We start from the raw sequence: 14,128 nt of genomic DNA on the forward strand, positions 1-14,128 counted from the left end.
AAAAAAAAAAAAAAAAAAAAAAAAAAAAATTCTGTGGGTTCCTGCAAGCCAGAAGGGAATATGAATGTTGAAAACACAGAGACCGTGGTAGCTTTTCCTCACCTTCCCTCATGTGACTGGTTTGAGATGGAGGTGCTGAGAGGCTGGAAGGCAGGCTCTGCAGGGCGTGGGACGGGCCACACTGGCTGCACTGTCTGTGAATGTCCCGGGTGCGAGTTCTGCTGGGACGGCCATGACGTCCAGGGATGCTGAGGCCCGGGTGGTGTCCTCTCAGGAGGGTTTGTGCCTCCACTGATCTCCAGGAACTTTATTCCTAAGAGACAGCCGAGGAGTTGCGAGGATGGACGACTGCTCGGGTTCTCCCGAGTTTAAAGCACAGAGGCTCACAGGAGGCTTCAGAAAATGTGAAATTTCCATGGCAGAGGAAAGAATCTGCATTTTTCATTTTTCAGCCTGATAATGACATGACCTTTGGCTTCTGTAAGGTTTGCCATTATTTCAAAAGATACGGGACAAAGGGACTTTGGGGGAATAGGGTCTTTTGTTCCAAATTATGTATTTTTCTGCCCTAGTACTCAAAATGTAGCCAGGTTTCAAGCTAGATAAAAGTGTGGCTGGTTTTCATTGCTCTTCAGTCCGCATTACCCATTTGAGACGTTTTTCTTAAGCCCAAATAACACATTGAGTGTTTCCTGTAGAGTGATCCCATAGGAGTTAGACTGTCAGTGTTTGTCTGCAAACGCTGTCTCACCTTCATTTTTGAAGGATACTTTTTCTTGATATCGGATCGTAAGTTGAGATTGTTTTTCTATCGGCATTTTAAAGACGCCATTTCATTGTTTTTTTGTCTTCTGAGAATCAGTTTTCAGTCTGATTTAGCTCCTTTGAAGTGAATTTGTCTTTCATTTCCTGACTGCTTTTAAGATTTTTTGGTCTGTTTTCCAGCAATTTAACCACTGAGATGAGAATTAAAAAAAAAAAAAATTCTTGGAGTATAATGTGCTTTTCAAATCTGAGTTTGGATGCTTTTGCTTGTCTTGAAAAATTCTTAGTTACGATCTCTTTAAATATCTCTCCTGTTCCATTACTTTTTCTTTCTTTTTCTGGAACTCTTATTACATGCATTCCGACTCTCCCGCTCTCAGCTCTCTTTCATACTTTCTGTGTGTGATGGTTCATTTTATGTGTCCCCTTGGTTAGGCTAGAGGACCCAACTAGATTAACTGTGAGATTAACCGGCAGTCCCAGAAAATGCTGGGAAGGCACGTTCAACGCGATTAACATTTAACTTGTTAGACTTTGAATAGAGCAGGTAATGCTCTGCAACATGGCTGGGCCTCATCCAATCTGCTGAAGGCCTGAAGAGCAAAGACTTAGGTTCTGTGAAGAAAAATAAATTCTGCCTCCACATGGCCTGTGGACTCTAGATGTGCCACTTCCATTCCTGCTGAAACTTCCAGCTTGCTGGCCTGCCCTGTACATTTTAGACTTGCCAGCCCACACAATTGCATGAGCTCATTCCTTAAAATAAATATCTATCAATCTCTATCTAGCTATCTATCCTCTATCATCTATCTATTATCTATCATCTATCATCTATCTATTATCTGTTATCTATCTATCATTTATCATCTATCATCTATCTATCAACTCTCTATTATCTATCTATCTATCTATCTATCTATCTATCTATCTATCTATTCATCCATCCTCCATATATCCTTTCTGCCTTCTGTGCTGCATTCTGGATGTTTTCTTCAGAACTGTGCTCCCATTTATTAATTCTCTCTTGCGCTGTGTTTATTTGGTATCAAACCATCCTCTGTTTGCTCTGTTAACCAAATTATTTTATTTTCTGTATTTCTGAAATTCCTATTTGGTTCTATTTTTTTCTGAGCTTTCATCTCTCTCCCTAAGTGTTCCATCTTGCTTTAGAAAATGTCCTTTCTCCTACTGAGCGTGGTTATATTAGGATCTGTCCTGCTGCCTGTTGTTTCTTCTGGATTTGGGTTTTATCTCCTGTGTCTGCTTATTTTTTTGTGTGTGGCAATATTGTATTTATACATTTTTTGTAGAGTTATTTTGATCTAATGAGTAATAGGATCATCTTAATTTAAATCAGGAGTGGAGATCATTTCAAGCTGTAAACACTGTAAGGGGCTGTTTGCCTTGAGCCCACCTTGGCCCTGGGAGGCAGGCCCACCCGCCCCCTTAGCCTCCCGTGGCTGCTGAAGCATGTCTCAGCCCTTCAGCTTCCCAGGGACTCTTACCGGAAGATCTCACTTCCCATCCCTGTCCTTCCCCAGGTCCCGGCCTGGCAACTCTTCCCTCTCCCGTTCACTCTCTGGTGCCACCAAGGAGAATTGCAGGTGCCCCACCAATGTCTCCCGCCGTCCTCTGTTTGCGGTGCAGCCCCATGAGTGGGATTCTCCAGAATTTTACAGAATCTTCAGGGGACCATCGTTCTATATCTGTCAATGCTGGACACAGTTTTTTTTTTTTTTTTTTTTTTTTTTTTTTTTTTTTTTTTTTTTTTTTTTTTAAGATAAGGGTCTTTAGTCTCTCATTAAGTTTTGTGATTGGCAAACATTTCTCTCTCAGAATGGCAGAGCTTTGCATGCCTGGGTAGAAGAGCACATCTAGGCAGAGAAGACGTTGAAAGATTTTCATGCCAGAGAAACCTCAGAGTTTTGACTCCAGGGATGTGACTGTGAGCAATGAGGGATGTCCATGGAGAGGCTGATTCAGTTCAGAAGAAGAGGGATGGTGCTCTTAGCCCAAGGCTTCTGAAGGAGGTATGGCTCACTGTAGCAGAACGAGGCTTTCTAGCCCCCGAGCCAGCAAAGCATGGGGGGCGGGGGGGCAGGGGGAGAGTCTGGCATCCTAAGATGCCGGCGGGGGCTAGGTGGCTTTTACAGTACCGGCACTGTCCTAGTCTGCACTTTTCCCTTTAGCCCTGCGACCACCTTCGTAACCCCACTGAAGCCAGGCCCACATGATTGTTTCAGGTCTGGGAACCAAACAGCAACCTGAAACCAGCTGGAATCTTCCCTTGGTGAGAAGGGAGAGGAAGCCTGCTGCAGCCTTTCCAGAGAGCCTCTCTCTCCCGCTGCTTACCCCACACTCTCAGCCCAACCCTGCCCATTTCGCAAAACCCTGTGGGAGTCCTCCCAGCTCCATTCCCTCATTCCTCCAGGACTGCGCCAGTGTCTCCACCAAACCGAGAGTGCTCCTGACCCTTTTATTAGAGCTGAGGGTCACTTTTTAATCCTTCTTTTGTCTTGTTTTTTTTTTTTTGACAAAGCACTCATATTTTGTTTGTCCATCTCCCCTGCTGGAATGCAATCACCCTGAGGTGTGGAGTTTTGACTGTTTTGTTCACTGCTGTATTCTCAGTGTAGGACTGTGCCCGCCACTTTGTAAATCATCAATACACACTTGCTGAATGATTAAGCAAATGCCTGGATTATGCTGATCAATATCTCAATGTTGGATACATTTAATGTATTGACAACTGAAGGATTTTCCTGGAGTCAGTGATACAATTCTCAGGAGCAATGGAATTAAGTTTGTTGCTTAAATTCTATTGGGAAACAATTCCTTAAGATCGTGGTGGAAATTAAATGAAAATTAATTATTATACAAAATACTTTTAACAGGATTCTCCAGAAAATGAAAACAAGGTTTTTCAATAATTTTAAATTTATCATAAGCTATGTGTCATCTAACTTGCCTAGAAAGTTCTGTGCTAATCTTAAAAAATGTCTCATTAATAGTTCTTTGTTGAATCTAACTTTTTTAGTTCTCATGAAAAGATATTAGGATTGTTTTATTTCTTTTCTTTTTTTTTTTTTGTAGACATGGGGTCTGGCTATGTTGGCCAGGCTGGTCTCAAACTCCTGGCCTCAAGTGATCCTCCCACCTCAGCCTTCCAAAGTGCTGGGATCATAGGCATGAGCCACCACACCTAGCTAAGACTGCTTTTAGATTATTCTAGCAAGATTTATAATTTTTTCCACCAAAAATTCCTGCAAGGGCACAGGAGGATAAATTCCTAGCTCTAGTGACTGTAAGATACAGCAGGCTGCTAAAATATTTTTGTAAAGCTTATGTGTTTATTACTAAACATTTGCAAAAATTTTGTAGGTTACTCCATAGTAGACCTCTGTTTTAATGTAAAAATAATATTGCAAATCACTTACCATCTGGATACAAGAAAATATTTGCTACTGCTTCGCTAATATGTTATTTTGCAAAATACTCTTAATGATCATTAATTTCAGGAATTTCTCCTGAATTAAAGAGGCCTGATACTCCATAGAAGTTTCTTCAACTTAGTGTGACAACATTTTGAAAATCTGGACTCATAAAAAATATGGACATAAATGGCAACAGAGAGATACTTTGAATGCCAAAAATAGGTAGCATTGGGCAAAATTCATAAGCTAGTATTGGTACACATTTCAGTAAGTATCAAACTTCTTTCTGACAAATGGGGTTACTGTGAAACATGGACACCTGAAAGGGCTTCAGACGCCCCAGCTGGCCATTTTCACGACTCCGGGAACGTGTGTGCTGTGAAGGAAGACAGCCCGTGTTCTCCTCTATTTTATCACCAGCACTGCAATGTTCATCAAACAAACATAAACCAGGAGTCTTAAACAAGTCATGGTTCTAACAATCAATTCTCTGGATCCATCTCTCAGATTTCATGTTCATTGCCAAGACCTTGAGGTGGGCTATAAAAATAATCACAGTTTTATCTTCAGTGTGGACTAAGAAATTAATCATTGACAACATATCTGTTAAATATGCCATTAACACAAACAACGAATTTATCCTACCCTGATTTTTTCCCCTTTGTTTTTTGTTTTTTTCCTTGATGAAGAGAAATAAAAATTTAGCCTTGATGTTGAAAGCTCGGAGAAGCATATATCCTCAGCTTGGTGGAACAGGCTGTCAAAGTGGCTCTTTCATCTCACTTTTTCCTAAAAGGATGATTAATCAAAGCATAGATTTTTATTAATTACTGTCTCCATCATTTTGTTCATCTTACTGAATTCACTGAGAAGGACCAAGGGCAAACTCCTTTAGGCTATCTGTACTCAGGAAATAATGCAACTTTTGCTGAAGGATTTAGGGTTTGAGACAGCCTCGAAATGGGCTTCTGGTCCTGAAGTTTTGCCGTAGGTTTAGACTGGTAAGTGCAGAATTTTTCAAGTATATTCTTCAAGAACGTTAATATGCATCCTATGACTGTCTGAGTAAGGGTATCTGTTTCAGCTTGGCTGCTTCTTTTTAACTCAGAGCTGATTTAGCTATATCTAAATCGCATGGTCTCATTCTGCTAATACATAAGCTTCATTTTCTAAGGCAATTCTGCAAACTGACCTTGAGGGAAGCTTCAAACAAACTTCATTTGCTTATTTGAGGGGGCTTTTTATTATTATCCCGATGCAAGATCTCTTTCTCTTTTGGTGCAAGAAATTCTGATGATTTCCTTTCAAAATTTGCATGATTGGTTTTTAAATGTCCATCAAGAACAATGCAGGGACAGCTTAGGGGTTGCGTGCAAGCAAGATACCAACATTTAGGCTCATTTGCATCTCCAAAATAATAAAAACCAGATTCCCAATAAGCATGTAAATGGAGGCTGAAATATTTAGTCAGGCTGCGCTGGCTGTGGTGTGGCAGGTATCACCTGGGATCAGGAGTAGAAGTAGACAGGTGCCACCTGGGATCGGAAGCAGACAGGTGTCTCTCGGGCTTGGCCATTATCTGTGCCGCTCAATGATGTCAGGTGGATCTGAATTTCTCTAATTGCGTTTTCTAAAATTCACTGTGTTCACACTTAGGATTAGAAATTCCTGTTTTTATTTATGTTGACATGTTCCCAGATCGACACATGATTGAAAATCAGCACTGGGAGACTGGCTGCCGAGGGTGACACGCCAGGGCCCAGGGAGGGCAAAACCTGTTCTGTTGATGGTGACTTGGGGAGGACGCGGTTGCATTTGTAGTCTGTATTTCCTTATGCTGCACAAACTTAAGCCCTTCACTAGGCACTGGACACAGAACGAGGATGGTCTTAGGAAAACGCACAGAAAAAGATCACAGGGGCCCCTTCCAACAGGTGAAAATCCTCTCAGGTTTAACTCTGAAATCTGAGAACTGCACCGAGGCCTTGTGGGCCCCCAGCGCGGGAACACTTGCTTTGAGTTCCAAACTGGTGATTCCAGCGCTTTTTGGGGCCCACTCCAGAGCAGTTTTTTCTGTTCTACCACAGTGAGTAAGTAGTCGTCACTGTTTTAAGGAAAAATAGGGGAAAGAACCAAAGGAAACAGGAAAGCAAGAAAGAGGTTGAAACTGGGTCCAGACTCACTGCAGTGATTGGCCATTTCAACAATGCATAGAGTTGTATGGGCTGTGGCTTGGAGGCGCACCTTTAGGCCCTCGCCTGGTGGGAGACGGCGGCCAGTGGGTGTCTTGGCAACGACGTGGGAGCAGCGGCCACCCCTCCCTTAGCTGCGGCCTCTTGCTGCGAGGCCTGTCTCTCATTGTTAGTTTCTATATGATTAGAAACACGGACAACTGCCCTAAGAAACCGCACCACACTGCCCAGAATGCAGAGTGGCACGCTGAAGGAACTGGGCGTTTACTGCCAATCGGATCTGAGTTCAAGTCCTTGCTCCCTACTGATGAGGGATTTGGGCAAGGTGTTGAATTTCTGAGTCTCTTCCCATCCCACATTAAGACAACAGAGGGGCCGGGCACCGTGGCTCACGCCTATAATCCCAACACTTTGAGAGGCTGAGACGGGTGGATCACTTGAGCCCAGGAGTTCAAGACCAGCCTGGCCAACATAGTAAAACCCCATTTCTACTAAAAATACAAAATTTAGCCAGGTGTGATGGTGCATGCCTGTGGTCCCAGCTACTCAGGAACCTGAGGCACACAAATTGCTTGAACCTGGGAGGCGGAGCTTACAGTGAACTGAGGGAGCACCACTGCGCTCCAGCTTGGGTGACAGAGAGAGACCCTGTCTCAATAAAAAAATAAAAAGACAGAGATAATAACCTTTGTCATTGGCTGGTGTGAAAATCGAGCAGCACAGTTAGGTGCTTTTCGCAAATTATTTATTCCAATAAAAGCTCCCATTACTGCCTCCACGAATCCCTATTTAACCCCGATCTTATCATTTGAGCAGTTTCAGAGTCCTGGGAAGAAGTCCTAGGTCCAGGGACTTTCAGCTGCAGCAGGACACCACCCTTTTATCGTCCTGCTTTCTCTTTCCGGTGATTTGGTTTAAGACCTAACCCTGCCAAGCCCGTGGTGTCGCCCTCCTTGCTGGGGCACAGGTTGTCTCTGTTTCCCTCACATATCTGCCTGATTCTGCCACAGCCAGGCCCTTCAGAGAGCTCTCCCACTCCAGCAAGGGAGGCTGGCTCAAAGACCTGGTGTTCTGAAGGCCCAGCACGAGGCTGGCAGCGATTGGGGAACCCTCCCCTGGCTTTCCGTCGTTCCCGTGAAAGGCAGGGAGCCGCCTCCGGTCAGTGTGTCCTTCACAAAACCCTCCCGAGACCACTCCCCGGTCTTTCTAGGGCACCTCACAGCTGCCAAGGGACTCTTCATCCTTGCAACGGCTGTGTGCCAGGCAGCCCGGGCAGGCCCCAGGTAACGTGGGGAAGTGGAGGCTCGGGGAGGCTCGGGTCTCTGAGGACATCTGGGCTGTGGGGAACCCTGGTGCAGAGCCGGCCCAGTGCTTGCGGAGTCACCTTGCAGCCTCTGAAGGGTGCGAGGGGCCCGAAGACCTGCTCCGCCGTGTGGTCCTCGTGCCCCCTCTCCCTGCCCCTCCTCGCCCACCTGGCTCTTCCTCAGCATCGCCTCCTGTGGGCGGGCAGGTGGGGCCTCTCGGGTGAGCCCAGCACTAGCGATTCTGTTTTCAGGGCTCCTTCAGACACCGCTGTGAAAACAGCACCACGACCCATTCTGAAAACAGCATGGTCACACAGTCGTGAATTCACGTCAAGACCTGGCTTGTTTGCTATATGCAGAGAGACGCTGAACCCTCTCAGCAGTTTTCCTTTTTAAAATCGTAGGACTTTGCCTATTAAATCCTAAATTGCCACTAGCCAACATGGGTGCAGTCTGCCGGGGATGGCACCGCCGGGCACAGCTGCGTCTGGCCTGGCGGTGGGAAGGAGGCCGAGCGCCCCCGGGACGGGGCTTCTTACCGCTGAGGAGAGGCCGGTTGTGCCGGTAGGAGGCGGGCAGCTGGCCGACACCCTCCATGCGGTGGCTCAGGACGCGTGCGAGGTGGCCCGTGTGGTGCAGGCTGCCCACCACGATGCTCTGCAGGTACACGGGCTCCACGAAGTGGGACAGGAGCGCGCCCTGCAGCCCCAGGACGTTCCACCTGTGGGGAGAGCCAGTGGTCAGCGGGGCCCCACCCGGGAGCCCAGGGAGCCCGGTCCTCCGCCCCTCTGCGGCCTGGTCCTGAGGACCTGTCACTTTCCCCATCGTGTGGACCTGTGGGGCGCTGGCTGGGAGTGCCCCAGACTCAACCCCGCCATCACGGGGGCTCTGGGGACACTGTCGCCTGGGACTGGGCTCCGCAGGTCCCTGTGTGCTAACAAATGCTGCTCCCTTTTCTGAAAATGAGTCGTTAGAGTGGAAGCTGTTACGTTCTCTCTGGGACTTAGAATCAGATTTTTTAAAAAGATACTCTGTCTGGAAAGTGAATCTGAATTTTTCTTTATATTAGCTGGGAAATATTATAAATGGAATTTGTTTTAGTTTAGGGAAAAGTACTTTGTACTCCCTTTGTCCTTAGGAGTCAAAATGACCTAAGGTGTTGAAATTACATTAATAAATGACCTCGTTTTGGTCTGGGGATGATTTTGCTTTCAGAAGCCCGGACTGGAGATGAACAACAAGGCCATTTTGTTTGAAATAAATATAGCTCTGGGGTGAATGTCTTTGTTTCTTCAAGCAAAAATGCCGAGAGCGTTGACAGGTTTTCCCCCTTAAATTTGGGTGGCAAGAGTGTGTGTTTTTCAAGGCAACATTCTGTGGTTTCCACTCTAAATAATGTGCTTAAAATCCTACCTCCTTCAGCAGCAAGTGTTATGCAGCTAATTTCTTACATCATTGTTCTTTTCATTAATTAACATTTCTCCACTGTTAGAGCAATTACTGCCGTCCCCGCATACAGTGTCTCTTTTCATGATTAATAAGGAGTCATTACATTTCCCTTCCCGAAGCAGTCAATTAACACAGAATTCTTTCCATTAATTACCGAATCTACCTGGAGAGTAATCTTCTCCGAGAACCTGTGACACCAATTGCTTTAAAAAGTTCTCTTTAAATTTTATTCCAAAAACACAAGCAATTTAGCCAGCGATATTATTAATTTGCCTCAGAAGCATCTCCGTGAATGAGAAACATCTTTTAATCTCATGCAAGAAAAGGCAGCCATCTGGCTGGTGGGGGTTTCGGGGAGCTGCTCTCCCTCTCTCCCTCCGCAAATGCAGGTCATTAAAGTAATGTGCTCATCTACATAAAACTCAAATGGAATATAAAAGGTAATATTTATATACAAACAATTTAGTCCTACAATTTAAACAGTCATTGGTTTTATGAAACATTTACCTCAGTCTATCAGATTTGCATAACTTCATTTAAAAAAATATTGTGGTCATTTCTACAAGTCACGGTGTTTCTCCCAGAAAGCAAGGGAAGGGCTGGCTGCTGGATGCGTGAGCTTCTACCAGGGGGGCAAAGTCGGGCACTCTGAAGGGTAGGACGAGACAGAGGCCACAGAGTGCCTGTCATTGAGGACCTTCATTCCACAACGTTTCTGCCTGGATCTCAGACGGTCGGAGGCCACAGAGCACCTGTCACCGAGGACCTTCATTCCATAATGTGTCTGCCTGGATCTTGGACGTTCGGAGGCCACAGAGCGCCTGTCACCGAGGACCTTCATTCCACAGTATGTCTGCCTGGATCTCAGACGGTCGGGGGCCACAGAGCACCTGTCACCGAGGACCTTCATTCCAAAGCATGTCTGCCTGGATCTTGGACGTTCGGAGGCCACAGAGCGCCTGTCACTGAGGACCTTCATTCCACAGCGTGTCTGCCTGGATTTCGGACGGTTGGAGGCCACAGAGCACCTGTCACTGAGGGCCTTCATTCCACAGATTCCACAGGGTATCTGCCTGGATCTCGGATGGTGGCTCTTCAGAGTCAATCTTTTCCTTGATGTTCACTGATAAATCAGAGAATAGCAACAAATCCTGGGAAAGGAAATTTTTTGTAACTGAGCTTTTCCTTCAGGGCTGTGTTTTCTGTGTGTGTGTGTGTGTGTTTTCTTTTTTTAATAGAGACATGGTTTCGCCATATTGCCCAGGTTGGTCTTGAACTCCTGGGCTCAAGCGATCCTCCTACCTCAGCCTCCTTAAGTGCTAGGATTACAAGTGTGAGCCACTGAACCTGGTCTTTGTGTGTTTTTTTTAGACAGGGTCTCACTCTGTCACCCAGGCTGGAGTATGGTGGTGCAAGTGGTGCAGGCGTAGCTCGCTACAGCCTAATTGTTTTGTATTTGTTATAGAGGCAGAGTCTTGCTATGTTGCCTAGGCTGGTCTCGAACTCCTGGGCTCAAGCCATCCACCGACCTTGGCCTCCCACAGTGCTGGGATCACAGGCGTGAGTCACCACGTCTGGCCAATGCCAACGTTTTTGAGGAGCAGTTGAGGGATTTGGCTTGTTCCTTTGAATCTGAGACCAGAGGACAGACCAAAAGCTGGGAGGAGATTCAGCAGTGTGGCCCTCCTCGGGGTGTGAGAGGCCCCTCCTCAGATTTGGAGATGCCAGAAAACAAGGCCCAGGAAAGGACCCTGTGCAGGGCCCAGGGCTCCAGGTTCTGTGTCCCAGTGAGCCTGTTAATTCTCAGTCTTAAAATGTATTATAAATTAAAGCAGGGAAAAGTACATTTTCACTATCTGTGACAAAGCACCTTCTTGAAATAAGCCATGAGTTAAAAAGTAAAATTGGGATTCCTAGAAGAGACGCCTCAGTGTTAGACGCCATCAGAGCACGGGCTTTGAACAAAACTTCTGGAACGTATGTGAGTGGCTGTGATGCTGCAGGACCGTCGGAAGACAAATAACTTCTCTATCTGTTTCCCACCTAATAGCCTTTACAATAAAGAGGAAATCAACCTTCTCCTTGCCTGGCTACCAGAGTTTAAACTTATTCAGCTAACGTGATCAATAAGACCAAATGTCTTTCTGAATATCAGCTGGAGAATTTTCAGCATTCAGGATTGAATGGAAAAATGCCTCTCCTTTTGTTCAAACAGCCGATATTACTGCAATGTTGACAGAGGAAAAAAACCCATGTCTAGTTTTCAATATAGATAATCCCTAAATAAATATATTTTTGTCCATTTGTCAATCATTGAAATACCACAAATACGTGGGGAAGGTCTTGGAAAAAGGCTGCTGTTCTTTAGCTGGGAGATGCAACCTGTTCACTCAGTCCAGGCAGCGGCTTCCAGGCCACAGTGGAAGGAAAGACAGGTCTCTGGTGTGTTGACGACACCCCAGGCTGTCCCTGCAGGCGCGCCGGCGTCAGGCAGGGAACAGGACCGCCCTTGCCTGTTTTGGACGCTTTGGTTTTCCTCTGTGATGTGGCCTGTGAGGAGATGTAACTCTCTAAAGTTACATGAAGCCTGCGGCAAAGTCCTCAGCTACCACCAGGCCCGGTGTCTGCACCTCTGCAGGGCTGGCTCTCAGGCCTGCGGCTGGGATCGTCTGGGAGCTTTGAGGATCTCCAGAGGCCTGGCTGCCCCAAGGATTTTGGTGGGACTGGGGAGTCAGTGCGGCCATCAGCTTTCTCGGTGCCGCCCATGTGATTCTCATGGGAGCCGGGGTTGAGGACTTCGGCGGCAAAGCGGCACATTTGGAACCAACACAGTCAGGTACCAGTTAGGTCGTGATGCTGGTCCACGGGGCCTCCCTTGACCCCTCTCTTGCTGCTCTGAGCGACTGTCTTCTCAGTGGTCCTCAAAGTGGGGTGCCTGGGGAAGGCATGGAGCGTCACCTGAGAACTTGATAGAAATGCAGATTTCTGGCTGCACCCCGGAGCTGCCGGCTCATGAACTCTGGGGTGGGGCCTGGCACTGCAAGGAGCCTCCAGGTGGCTCTGAGGCTGCTCAGTTCGAGACCCACCGTCTCCGGGCTGGTTCTGGGCTCACAGTCGCCGTATCGACCTCTCACGGCATTGGAAGAGCACAGGAGACAGATGAATCTCTGGCCGGTCTGGGGGTGACATTTCCCTTCCTTCACATCCCACCCCCAAACCCTGTCTCACAGCTTCTTCCTCCCACCTTTTGCCAAGACAGGTAATAAGTCCGTGATGTCTCTGCATACAGGCCCCACCCCATTTCCAGGCCACTCAGACCTATTCTGGGGCCTTTCTAGGTGAAAGAGAAGCCAACAGCCTTTTGACTCAATAACAGGCCTGCTAGGAATTCACCCAGCATCTGCATTCTCGATGGAATGCCTGATGTACGGATAGGGCCAGTCTTGAAGGGGCTGTTTGTGATTGCAAAGCAGACAAAGCGCGGCAAAACAGAAACGGGAAATCACCTAAGTGTGTCTTAACAGGAACTGGTTACATAAATGAGGGTGCATTCTTGACACCCTGGCCTGCCTGACGGTGGGTCCCACAGCTCCTGTGTCTCGGCGGCGGGCCTGGCTTGCTGGGACGCCCTCAGGGCCAGGAGGCCGCAGCTGCCCCATCTGCACCTTCTGCCGCGTGGACCCTCTGCCCCTCACCGGCTCCTGCTGGCCTCGACCATCACATCACGTAGGACGCTTGTGACTGCTCTAAAAACACCGGGCTCTCATGCTGTCCTCTCCAAGGTCCCCTCCTTGTGTCCAGCATCATCGTGGCTGCCTCCTGCCGGGCTGCCCCTGCCCTGACCCTCAGGTGCCTGTGGTTTAAATCTCCTGGCATTGCTGAGCACCGGTCTGGTGTGCAGATGGAGGTGCCTGAAGCGTAGGAGGAAGCTTATGGACAGTTCGTCCCTTCACCAGCAGCTGTGTTGTGTTCAACGGTGGAGACAACCCATCTGGGCTCTCAGCGACCCCACCCCACAGGCTCTTCCTCAGTGTGACCGTGACACCCACAGGGTGGGCCTGCACCTGCCCTGAGCCTCTGTAGCTTGGGACGTCTCAGCCCGAGGTGGTGGGATGATGCCACCTGGGACTGGGTCCTCTGACCTCCTGGGTGCTCCCTCAGGTCCCGGCCGCCATTCTGCAGAGACTCCTGAGTCCGTGAAGCAGATCCAGGGCCTCCACCCACCCCCGCTGATCTGCCAGAAAAGGGGTCCCTGCTGCCCGGGGGCTGCCTCAGCTGGTGCCACGTGGGGATGAAGTGAGCCAGCCCCCGAGCTCAAGGGAGGGCTTGGGAGTACCCGAGGGCCTTGTTGTTTTCGGGTCACGTGCAACAGGCTTTAGGTGGCCCTAGGGTTTTGGGGTGGTTTGCTTCACAGCAGGAGTCTACTCACGGGAGTCCGCGGCACAGCCTGAGGGGTCTTTGGGCTGCCCGCAGCTTCCCCAGGAGCTCACACAGGTCAGGCCAAGGGGAAGGGAGCACAGTGCACACCCCCAGGCTCTGTGGTCCGATTGCTCGTGTTCCCAAAAATTCACATAGAATCCTCACCTCCCAGAGTGCTCCCCAGCCCCTTCCACCATGGGAGGACAAGGCACAGGGCGTGTTACCACCTGGGAAGCCTCATCAGACACGGAAACTGCTGGAGCCGAGACCTTGGCCTCCAGCCTCCAGCACCAAGAGGAGCAAATTCCTGTGGCGGACCAGCATGTTCCGCTGCAGTGGCAAGGATGGACCAAGACTGGGTGGACGCCATCCTGACTGCTGACATTTGGGGTGTGAGGCATCTGGGGTCACGGGGCAGCCCGCTGGGGTCAGGTGGGGGCACAGGGCAACCCGCTGGGGTCAGTCAGGTGGGGGCACAGGGCAGCCCGCTGGGGTCAGGTGGGGCACGGGGCAGCCCGCTGGGGTCAGGTGGGGGCACGGGGCAGCTGGGGTCAGGTGGGGTGGG

The 14,128-nt window shown here is 48.4% G+C and overlaps 1 protein-coding gene across 1 annotated transcript in view; it reads right to left on the reverse strand.

Annotated features, from left to right (window-relative positions):
• ADARB2 (adenosine deaminase RNA specific B2 (inactive)) overlaps window positions 1-14,128 on the reverse strand; it is a 530,095-nt gene that overhangs the window by 9,611 nt on the left and 506,356 nt on the right. The window contains 1 exon segment of the mRNA XM_017885822.1: window positions 8,235-8,416. Coding sequence (XP_017741311.1) covers window positions 8,235-8,416 — 182 coding nt within the window.

The sequence above is a fragment of the Rhinopithecus bieti genome, unplaced genomic scaffold (assembly GCF_001698545.2).
Source record: "Rhinopithecus bieti isolate Rb0 unplaced genomic scaffold, ASM169854v2 scaffold_15437, whole genome shotgun sequence".
Lineage (NCBI taxonomy): Eukaryota > Metazoa > Chordata > Mammalia > Primates > Cercopithecidae > Rhinopithecus > Rhinopithecus bieti.